The sequence below is a fragment of the Oratosquilla oratoria genome, chromosome 37, assembly GCF_046742065.1.
Source record: "Oratosquilla oratoria isolate Oo_2021 chromosome 37, ASM4674206v1, whole genome shotgun sequence".
Taxonomy (NCBI): Eukaryota; Metazoa; Arthropoda; class Malacostraca; order Stomatopoda; family Squillidae; genus Oratosquilla; species Oratosquilla oratoria.
Genome location: NC_134813.1, coordinates 3,068,202 through 3,080,701, shown reverse-complemented (window position 1 = coordinate 3,080,701; position 12,500 = coordinate 3,068,202). Strand labels below are relative to the sequence as shown.

General features: G+C 38.0%; 1 protein-coding gene across 11 annotated transcripts in view; it reads left to right on the top strand.

Moving 5' to 3' along the window:
* enc (R3H domain containing protein encore) overlaps positions 1 to 12,500 on the top strand; it is a 609,003-nt gene that overhangs the window by 242,967 nt on the left and 353,536 nt on the right. For 2 of the 11 annotated variants that reach the window (XM_076175161.1, XM_076175160.1), the window contains exon 1: positions 7,030 to 7,904. The exons of 2 other annotated variants lie outside the window; for them this stretch is intronic. In XM_076175161.1, the coding sequence (XP_076031276.1) occupies positions 7,889 to 7,904 (16 nt within the window). In that variant the 5' untranslated portion in view covers positions 7,030 to 7,888. Of the gene's footprint in view, positions 1 to 5,892; positions 6,039 to 7,022; positions 7,905 to 9,523; positions 9,543 to 12,500 lie in introns of those variants that run through there. 7 more of the 11 variants (XM_076175152.1, XM_076175162.1, XM_076175157.1 and 4 more) reach the window with 7 other exon arrangements.

Below are 12,500 nucleotides of genomic sequence, written 5' to 3'. Positions count from 1 at the left end.
CCTGTTCTCTCGGTTGGTTTCCATCTAAAGCCTGACTTAGTCTATTTGTAAGGATCTTGGAGAATACTTTATATACATTTGAGAGCAAGCTAATCGGTCGATAGTTACTAAGGTCCTTCTGGTCTCCTTTTTTATGAAGCAAAATCACTATAGCATTGCACCACGCATCAGGAACGCTTTCTTGACGTAAGCACTGGGTGTACAACTGAGCTAATTTAATATGAACTAATTTCCCTGCGTCTTTCAACAGATCTATCGATATACCATCTTCCCCGGGTGCTTTTCCCCGTTTCATAGTTTTTAGAGCAAATTCTACTTCTTCCTTTGTAATCTCTGGTACACTACTAATGTCTACACATGAATTTACTGATTCAACTACGGTTTTCGACGAATAAAGCTCTTGGTAAAATTCTTCTACTCTTTTTACCATTTTGTCTCTACATTTAATTATTTCTCCATTTCTATCTTTCAAACATATCATTTGCTGTCTTCCTAAAACATGTTTGCGCTCGGTCACTTTAATACTTTTACCCTTCCGAATAGTTTCCTCTATTTCATTTATGTTTCTCTTTCTTTTCTCTAATCTCTGCCTTTTGTTGATCAGCTTGTTTAGTTCTACTCTTTCTATTTCGTCTCTCCTGCTTTTAATCTGCATGGTCCTTCTTCTTTTAATTAGGTCATTAGTAGCTTGGGAGTATTTGTTTTCTCTAATGTTTTTTGTACTTCCTACTTTCTCTGCCGATTCTCTAATGATATTCACTAAATTCAAATTAATATCTTCCACGGTTTCCTCATTAGTTTTTAGAGCTTCGAATCTATTTTTAATTTCTAACTGAAATTTCTTATTATTATCCTTAACCTTTGCAAGGCTTATTTTCTTTCTTAAAATTAGTTTATTTCTCTCGGCTCTGAAATTGAATTTAGCTGTGCAACCTACCATTCTATGGTCACTACTTATGTTGACTTTATTTATCACCGTCACATTGTTAACGCTTTTGCTCTCATCTCCTAATATGAAGTCTATTTCGTTCTTTGTTGTTCCATTTGGACTTCTCCACGTCCAATTACGACCTACACGATTTTGAAAGAAAGTGTTCATTATCCTCATGTTGTAGTTCTCTGCAAAATTAACTAACATCTCGCCTCTGTCATTTCTTTCACCTACTCCAAAATTACCAATGCATGTCTCATCGCCTATCTTCTTCCCCACTTTAGCATTAAAGTCGCCTATTACCAACGTGTACTTACTTTTTTCTTGATCCATTACCTGACTTAAATCATCATAGAAGGACTCAATTTCATCGTCTGAACTCTGTGAAGTTGGTGCATAAACCTGAACTATTTTTAGAGTGTACCTTTTACATAGCCTAATCACAATCCGCGCTACCCTGTCTGACAAACTATTGAGTTTGACTACGTTACCAGCAACCTCTCGGTTGATCAAGAATCCTACTCCACTAGATCTTTCTTTGTCCTTACCTCTATAGTAGAACAGGTGGTGACCATCTTGTAATTGTATCAGCTTTTCTTCCGCTCTTCTGACTTCGCTCAGTCCTACGATGTCCCACTTGATGTTATCTAGTTCTTCCATTAAACTCTCCAGCCTGTGATCTTCTGAGAGACTTCTTACGTTGTAAGTATAGATCTTCATTTCCTTCATGTTGTTTAATGTCCAAGACTTGGATCTGCTTGGACAGTGCTTGCTCACATTCGGGGGCACACTGACCGTAAGCACACGAGGCAATGCGGTTGGACCTTTAGGAGACGGTGATCCAACAGGAACGCCCGATTTTGTTTTGGTTGTGATGTTCATGGTTGCTATGAAGGGGGGTTGGCAGTAATCTCACCTCCGTTCCAACTGGTTTCTGATGAGATATTTTTCTGGTGTCACCTTATTCATATATTCGGTGAAGCCCTATATCCATAGGGTGCCCAATGGTCCACGCCGTCATTATGACGGTACCCCATATATCTATGAGGAGTTTCCCTGTTCGCCATCAGGGACGTGCCAGTTTGCAGTGGGTCCTGCGACTGTGCGTGTGAGCTGCTCTTTGTCTGATCTTTCTTACAAAACCTGTTCGATATGGGTGACCCTGCAGAGATTGACTCTCTATCGACATAGCTTTTGTAGTCATTAAGATTCTCAAGCCTATCCACCACGTCAAGGTGTCAGCTCTCGGATAGGATATGTATATATACATATACATATACATATACATATATATATATACATATATATTTATATATACATATATATACATATATGTATATATATGTATATATGTACATGTGTATATATATATATATATATATATATATATATATATATATATATATATATATAGTATGTAGATAAACAAGCACTGGGAAAGAGAAACTAAACGAAGCTTAGAGCTTTCCTGTATTAAATATTTTGAGGAAAGAACGTGGAAAGAGAGGATTGCTAAATATATATGTGCATAAACAGAGGAATGCGGGAAGGAAATAAGGTGAGACAATGGTACTTCTTGAGGTCCCTCTAGAGTGACGTATGGGACCAACTAAATAGGAGGCTAGACCCCATCGAGACTGGTGGGGGATCTTGAGGTCACAGAAGCCCACTTAAATAATTTAAATATGGAATTTTTTAGACTTATATTTTGAGAAAAATAATTTCTTTCAACATCCCATGGCTTGGATACATGGATGGTATCTTATGTTTACCTTCTACAGATAGAAATGTGCACGAGCTTTACCTAAATTGAACACACTTGTTGATTCCATTAAATTCACATTAGAAATAGAGAAAGATGGGTCTTCACCTTTTTTCAATTGCACTATCCTCCGCCACAATAACCGACTCAAATTGAAAGTATATCGCAAGCCAACCAATATATGTTCTTATATTCATGATTATTTTTCCCATCCTAATAACGTTAAAAAATCAGTCTTGTCAACTATGTTTCTTAGAGCCTTACGTATCTACAGCGAAGAATACATTGACGAAGAAATCAGAAATGTTTTTAACGTTGGGTATAATTTAAAATACGCTAAACAATTCCTGGATATTGCCCACGCTTTTGCAAGATAAACATCTTTCAGTAAACATAATCTATTAATTTTACCATTTCAAGAAAAAAATTATATGTCCCAGATATATAGAAAAAATTCACGTGAATGTAGTTTTCAAGAATACCAGTACAAATATTTGCTGATTAATAATAGGATCAAATGTAAAAAAGGATGCATTTACAAAATTCCTTGAAAAATGTGTAGCAAATTCTAAATAGGTTAAACTACCAAACCCTTAAACAGAAGAATCAAACAACACAAGAAAATTGTAAGAGGTTGAAACAATTCTAGCGGCATATTCAAACATATCTATTACTTTTAGTGATAATATGGTGGTAAGAAACGTAATAGAATGTGGTTTGATCCAGACCACCCAGGATCATAATATAAATCTACATCATGGTTTATATAAATTGAATAATTTTATGTGTCAACAAATATGTAAATCGTTAAGAATGTAATACCTAAATCTTAAGTGGCCTCTTGTGACCTCAAGATGCTCCCAACAGTCTCCATGGGGTCTAGCCTAATGTTTAGTTCGTCCCCTACGTCACTCCAGGGGGCCCCAAAGCGGGACAGGCGTCTCACCTTATTTCCTTCCCGTATTCCTCTGTGTATGCATATTATTCCTGTAATATTTTCTTTCCATGTACTTTGCGCTGAAGATGTAATATACGAAAGCACTCTGCTTCGTTTAGTTTTATCTTTCCCAGTGGTTACTCATGCATAATTGAACACATGTTACCATTGTTTCTTGTTAGCATATTATATATATATATATATATATATATATATATATATATATATATATATATATATATATATATATATAGACACACACACACACACACACACACACACACAAGAAGGAAAGGATTTTGTGTGAGTGTGTGTGTGTATGTGTGTATGCATTTCTGGCATCACCTTAACTCACTTAAGATGCCGCCCCCTTCCCAGTGACGTAGAACCAAAATCCGCTGTTATTAGTTTAACAAGTCACGGTACCAACCCTAACGTCTTTAAATTATACGTCACCGATGTGGGCGGAGGCCTGACGGAGTAAGCCGATTCCAACAATTTTAATATATTTCATTTAATTTTATAGAACTATACTACGCTTGCCCTTACTCTTTCATATTCTGGCAGCCAACTTTTGATTTTAATCCGTTTAATGGGAATCTCCCATTGGGCTTAGCCCGCTCATTCTTGGCCTTAAATAAAAAGGTCATCTGGCATTGTCAGGCGGTAGGTGAAACGTTTGTTTATTTATCATTCCTAATTAATAACCACAATTCTTCCCAAAGAAGAACTAATTACTATTCGTAAACAATGTTAATCATAAGTAAGGTAATAAAGAAGCCATTAAAGTTCCGAAAGTATCCTTCGCCAGGAGACCCCTTGGTTTTTGTGACACCCCAGTGAATCAATAGTAGCTGTCTTCAGGCGATTTTATTCACTTAGAATGAACCCCCCCCTCCCACTTCTCAACTGTGATCATTGATAGATACTCCCACAGTAAATATTTTCACGGTATATACTCTGACAGTAAATATTCTCAACGTAAATACTTTGACGGTACATACTATCATGGTAAAAACCCTCACGTATACTCTAACGGTACATACTCCCACATCATTCGCTCCACAACACAATCAACAAATCGACACTGTGTCGGGACAAAAGACCATTTGGCCCGTAAGAAATCCAGTCTCTTTTTTCATTTCACATAACCTCCAATCTCACTTCCACCTTCCTCCTCCCGCCCCCACCCCTAGCCCCACCCCACCCTCCCTTCCCAAACCCCAACCCCACCAACCTACCTTGGGTTTGTGGGCTTATCTTTGCCACTGTAGTCTCTCGACCTGTAGTGTAACGAGGGAGCTGTGTTGTATTCTTGTATAAACATGTTAGGGAAGCCGGTGTGTTGTAGAATCGGCATGTACATATTGTATGCTACAAGCAGATGTCATGGTCATGTAGACGCGCTATAGTGGATGTTGGTCAAGGTGGTGATGACGTAGAAGTGACGTGGTGATGACGTCATATCGGGTGGAATGATGTGTCGACTCGTACACGGGTCAGTGTGTGCGTTTGTTTGTGTGTGTGCGCGTGTGTGTTTGTACGTGTATTAAGAGTGCTTTTCTTAAAATGAGAGTAGTATAGGTATATGTACATGTACAGTAGCTATGTAATGTATTGTCTAACGTGCTGATTACACACACACACACACACACACACACACACACACACACACACACACACACACATATATATATATATATATATATATATATATAATATATATATACATATATATATAAATATATATATATATATATATATATATAATATATGTGTATGCTGAATAACCACAAAGGAAACCGGAAAAGAAACTATAATTCCCGAGCGCTTTCGTAATATTTCACATTCAAATATTTCCCCTGAGGGTGTGAAATATCATGAAAGCGCTTGGGAATTATAATTTCTTTTGCTGTTTCCTTTGTGGTTATTCAGCAATTTATTGGATCACGTGGTTTTGTGATCTTTTTGCATACATGTATATATATATATATATATATATATATATATATATATATATATATATATATGTATGTATGTATTAGTATTGTTGAATGTGCCTGAGTGTAGGTGCTTAGGAGCACATGGCTGTGTCTACCCCTTTGCACGTATGATCCATTTTATTTAGTGTACAATTAATTAGTGTACCTTTTGTCTCTCCACAAGCCTATCCACACATATAATAATGATAATGTTTAGCGTGTTGGTGGGGGACTTTTGAGACCCACTGTGGACTGATCCTCCCCCAACTTTGGTCTGCAGATCCCAGGAGGCGATAAGAGACATACACCGGTGTTCTACTTCGTCGGCCCACCACCACCACCGCCACCTCTTCCACACAACCATCACCACCACCACTACCACCACCAGTACCACCACCGCCACCGTCACCATCACCACCAACACCGGTACCACCACCACCAAAGTCACCATCACCACCACCACCATCATCACCATCATCATCTCTAGCGGCGTTGTTAGGGTTTCTTTCGATAACTGCGCTGAATCACACCCTCTGTTATTATCATTATTATTATTATTATTATTATCATTATTTTACCCGCCAAAAATATCCCGTGGTCTCCCACGTTATTAACACCATCCCACCACCACTGCCGCAGTCACCACCACCACTGTCACCACCATACCGCCATTTGTACGTCTTCTGCCACACGAACTCACTACCACCGCAACTACCACCACCACCGTCACCTCCGCTGTTACCACCACGAGCCGTTTGCACCGCCCCAGATCACACCACTACCACCATCATCTAACACCATTTCTAACACCACAACTATCGCCCTGCCAAAAGCACCACCCTTCCCCCGGAATTCGAACTATGTCAAAGAAATTTTCACTTCTCCGTCGCCGGGATTAATTCGTGATAAGAACGGCGCGGCAGACCCTAAAAAAAAAATATATATATATATATATATATAATAATAATAATAATAATAATAAATAGAATACATTATATAGCGCATTTCTGACTACCTTTTTTTTTTCTCTTAGGCATGGATGTTCGTGCGTGCGTACTCTCAGAGCATAGTGAAAGCCATGAATGAATTTTGACTAAAGTAGATCCACCTAGACATTTTTTGGTAAATAAGTGAGAAAAGTAAAATATCCCTTAATGTAGTGCATCTTTGCCACTCACCTATTCGCCATTTTTAGGTAGTTTACTGGGCATTTAGTAATCGAGGGTACAAACACAGGGACTTGGGGGAGTAAAAAATAAAAATAAATACCCAGCTTCACCGCACTTCGTTCATTAGTAATCATACTAGATTAAAAAAACAAGTTCTTTAAAGGCATATAATACAGCGTACGTTAACATATATATATATATATATATATATATATATATATATATATATATATATATATATATACTGGTATGTATGTATTTATATATGTGCATATATATAAATATATACGTACCAGTATATGTGTGATTAGTTCTAAAGACGAAGTTATTTGAATATATGACTTTTCTAAGGTCGATATTAGACACTTTTATGATCAACTTCGTTCGATTCCCTCCTTGTTGACGGTTGACAGCGACGACGACTTTGAATTCCAGTCCAGATCGGCGTCTGTTGTTGCCTTTGATGCCAAACGAATAGTCACCGTAGATAATTAGAAAAAATAAATATACACACATCCGCTGGTATTTGAACCTTACGATTACAAGAACACTTTTTTATATTTATTCTTATTAAATCTCGTATATGCAAATGTGGAAAACTTAATAATAATAATAATAATAATAATAATAATAATAATAACAACAACAACAGAGCAACGAAGTATGCAACACAGACGGACCTTTGAACAGCTCACAAGAGGCGAAGAGAAGAATTATAGTCTTTTATCAAGTGTTTCGGGCAACGCCGTCTCTAGTGTGACAAAACGGAAGTGTTCGACTTGAATTAGCCAGGTGATCGAATTCTGTAGTTGGTGTAGTCGACCCGACAAACTACACACAGCAAACTACCTAATTAATCATAACATTGTATTATATAAGAGTGGTGCTCAAATATATACAAAAATAAAAATAACACAGGTACGACGTAAAAACTCGTAAGGCCATATAACCATATGAATATATAATAATTATAATAATAATTAATAGATAATAATCACGACCACTTAACCCTATCATCTAGGCCATCCATTCATAACTCCGTATAATAACGAAGTTTCACAACACATTTACAACAAAAACAACAACAACAACAACAACAACAACAACATGGCGAGGCTGGAGAGTGAGTATAGATTAAGTGATAAAAAAGTACTGCACGATTATAGCAATTGTAGTAATACTAATATTTGTTGTAGTGAGATGTAGCACACTAGGTAATAGTTGTAGATAGATGTAGTGCAATAGGTAACAGAATATTGGAACTATTTGAGTAATGATATTAGTCCATGAACCGTTGGTAATTGTATCGGAAAAGGAAAAACAGCTTAGGATAGGTAAAAAGATTATATTTGTTAGAAGTAGTTAAATTTGTAGTTGTAATGTCAGGTGTTGTTTTAGTAATATTAAAAAGAGTGAAAGTAATTTTGTAGAAACTACAGCTGAAATGAGCTAGATCGATGTAGAGAGGGAAAAGTGGGTTGTATCAGCCCGAAGGGATTTCTCCCCGTCCTCTCCTTATATGCAAGGGGGGACGGAGAGGGGGGGTCGCCGATTAAATGAAGCGGCCTTGCTGTTGATGTGCTGTGTCTTGCGACACTGCTTCTGACCCAGGGCGGTGGGCAGGGTGCAGGGATGACCCGTCATCCAGGAGGTGCTCAGATGAGAGGGAGGGTGGGAGGGGTGTGGAGTGTATGTAGGGATGAAATGGGTGGGATTGTTTTTATGCCTTTCCCTTTTTGGCTACCTCCCTTGTAAGGGGGAAAAAGCCTTGGTATATGTATGTATGTATGTAACCTTGCAAGTATAGACGATTAAAGTTAACTAATAGCTTATAAGTGACATGATAGTATTTGTAATGGTGGATTGGAAATTTGTCGTTTTAAAAAGTAGTTATAGGTAGTTGTGCAATATAGTTACTTGAGCATTAACTGTGGTAATGCTGGTAATAGAGGATAGTGATATTGGTACACTTGATAGTGTTTGGCTGTTGATATTCATGATAGTAGCAATGATCATAGTAGCAGTAGCAGTAGTAGTAGTAATAATGGTAGTAATTTTTACTAGTAGTTGTGTAATGCATATAACAACACGTCATACTAACATGGTTTAGTAGTATATTACCTTTGGCTTGAACATGTGTGCGTGAAGTACTAATTGTAATAGTAGTAGTAGTCGTAGTAGTAGTAGTAGTAGTAGTAAAAGTCATGCTTTAGCCATAAGGCTGCAATGGTACATAACACTTGCATGCAACTCTGCAACTGTCACTGATAGTCAATTCCCTCCCCTCCTCTCCCATCATAACATCCCCCCTCCCCCCCTCGCCCCTTACACACCTCACTCCAGTAATCACGTATCCTTATGCTTCATCCTCCTCCTCCCCCTCCAACTCCTTCCTGCTCCTCCTCGTCCTCCTCCTCCTCCTCCTCCTCCTCCCCCCCCCCGCAACAGCTTTGCCGCAGTTTACAGCCTCTCTGATACGTTGTTAATTTAATCATCGACAGTTTATGTTAACCGATCATGTTAAATCTTCAGTGCGCTGTCCGTATGTGGGTGCGTGTGTGTGTGTGTGTGTGTGTGTGTGTGTGTGTGTGTGTGTGTGTGTGTGTGTGTGTATGTGTGTGACTATTTTCCTATCCTCACTTTGTGATTTCCGGGATTGCATTTGTGAATGTTCTCTCTTCCGTGTGTACAGATTTTTGTGCTGAACCAGTAGCTCGCTCGGGCAGACTGCCCCACATCGAAGCTTTCTCGGACCTCTTGGGTCTGTCTTTCAGGGGTTTATATAGCTTATGTACTTATTTATATATATATATATATATATATATATATATATATATATATATATATATATATATTGAAGTATGTAAGACAAATGAGTGGAAGGGTGGTGAGTTAAACACAAAGAACAGTTGGAGTTTTATTCACTGACGTTTCGTCCTTACCAGGACATTCTCAAAGTACATACAGTTTCAGAAAATTAACAGCTTATATAATCCATCCTTGCCGTGTTCCCCTCCCTCTATACTCTCATCCGTCCTCTACCCGACTCCGACTATGTCACTTCTCCCTCCGTTCTCAATTGTCCTTTTTACCTCCTTGACAATCAGAGTACTTACCGCTCCTGCTAATTTTATAAACCCTTCCCTATGGTTGATGCAGGGGTGGGAAGTAATGTAGGCTGCCTCCACTATTTTTCTTTTCTTTTTCTCTAGACCTTTGTGGAGCACCTCTATCTTTTTCCAATCTGGAAGATGACCACATTGGTCTAAATGAACTACTAGCGAGTTGGAGGTTCTGTGAGCTCTGACGTCATTTTTGTGCTCGTATGTCCGTAGCTCCACTGATCTTCCCGTCTCTCCATAATATCCTAACGGACAACCACCACATGGTATATTGTAAATCGCGCCCTTCTCTATATCCTTTTCTGATTTATTTCTATTCTTGACAACTTCTCCTAATTTTTTACCCGTGGAGAAAGCAACGCTCACACCCGCTTTTGTGAGAATATGTCCCAACTCCTCCGCGTACTTCGAGTTGGGGACGGACAAAAACTCCGCCCTGCCTTCTCCGGACCAGTCGTCCTTCTTCCTTCTCATTATTACCGTTGCTTTCTTCCTCAATCTGTGCAGTAGTCCTTCCGGGTATCAGAAAAGGATATAGAGAAGGGCGCGATTTACAATATACCATGTGGTGGTTGTCCGTTAGGATATTATGGAGAGACGGGAAGATCAGTGGAGCTACGGACATATGAGCACAAAAATGACGTCAGAGCTCACAGAACCTCCAACTCGCTAGTAGTTCATTTAGACCAATGTGGTCATCTTCCAGATTGGAAAAAGATAGAGGTGCTCCACAAAGGTCTAGAGAAAAAGAAAAGAAAAATAGTGGAGGCAGCCTACATTACTTCCCACCCCTGCATCAACCATAGGGAAGGGTTTATAAAATTAGCAGGAGCGGTAAGTACTCTGATTGTCAAGGAGGTAAAAAGGACAATTGAGAACGGAGGGAGAAGTGACATAGTCGGAGTCGGGTAGAGGACGGATGAGAGTATAGAGGGATGGGAACACGGCAAGGATGGATTATATAAGCTGTTAATTTTCTGAAACTGTATGTACTTTGAGAATGTCCTGGTAAGGACGAAACGTCAGTGAATAAAACTCCAACTGTTCTTTGTGTTTAACTCACCACCCTTCCACTCATATATATATATATATATGTATATATATATATATATATATATATATATATATATATATGCAAGCAATCACACCACCGTGATACAAAAATGCAAAATAACCACAGGAGAAGGAAAACTTGTAGACAGTAAGTACTATCGTATATTACATCTTCAGACTGAAGATGCAATATACGAAAGTACGTACTGTCTACAAGTTTCCCTTCTGTGGTTATTTTGCATTTATATATATATAATATATATATATATATATATATATATATATATATATATATATTTGATCTTATTTTATTGAAATTTGTTTTGTTTTGTTATATTCAATTATTTCAATTTAAATTTCATTTTTAGATTGTCATGTGACTAAACATAATAATGTATTAATAATGATAATAGTAATAATAATTATAATTAATAATTAATAATAATAGTAATATTGGGAATAATAATGGTAACAATAACAACAACAATGATAACATTTGGTGAAAATAATTTTGATGAAGACATGTAGTGTATCAATCTAATATATTCTATTTTACAATTTACAGTGTTTGATAACATTTACTTTTGTGTAGGTGCATTGGATAGAGCACAGTGACTTGGGGGATCCAACGGACGCATGGGTCTGCATTTCGGTGGCCTAATGTAAGACCAAATCATGGGGGTCTAGGCCCAGATTTTTGGGGTCTAAGCCCACATTTTGAGAGTCTAGACCATCATGCACCACTACCAGGGAGTTTTATTCACTAGAAGGTCAACACCATGGTGACCGTTGGGTAGAGCAGGATGTGTACCTTATAAGTGACATGATAGTACTTGTAATGGTGGGATGGAAATAATGGAATAATTATTTACCAGTAAATGATTGTAAGGCCGATATTTGCTTACAACTTTGTGTATTTCTGGCACAACGAGGAATGAGAGGTATGTGGGTACGTGTATTCTCTTAATAGGCAGCCAATGAGCGAGCGTCGTTTGAACGGTGACTCGATGACGTCAGTTTGATGACGTCATGTCGCCGTCGTGATGGGGCGATGGATTTGAAAACGAGACCGCGTTGGTGAGTGGAAGATTATTGAAAAGAACAAAAACGTTAATTATATCACAATTACTAACGATGTCCTTTTCATAAGTGTATACATTTCCGTATGCTATTATTGTTTTTGCTAGACGATTTTATTTAGGTTAGAGAAACATCTCTGATGGAGGATATTAGGTTTGTTGATTCTGTTTTTAAAATCATATTGGACCAGTGGGCAAAAATATGGTCAGTATCCCAGGGACAATGCCCCCGGTGACAATCACCCAGGGAGTAGTATCCCAGGACCCAGGGGCAAAATCCCAGTGCCGTTCCCCCAACATGGATCATTTGAATGAGATTGGCTTCGGGATTTATTTGATGAGTGTGTTATCGATAACGAGTAGGGAAGCAGACGAAAGGGATTTGGTCTAACCTGATTCGTATCATAAATCAGAACAGATACAAACACATATACAATAACAAAATGTATATATATATATACTGTA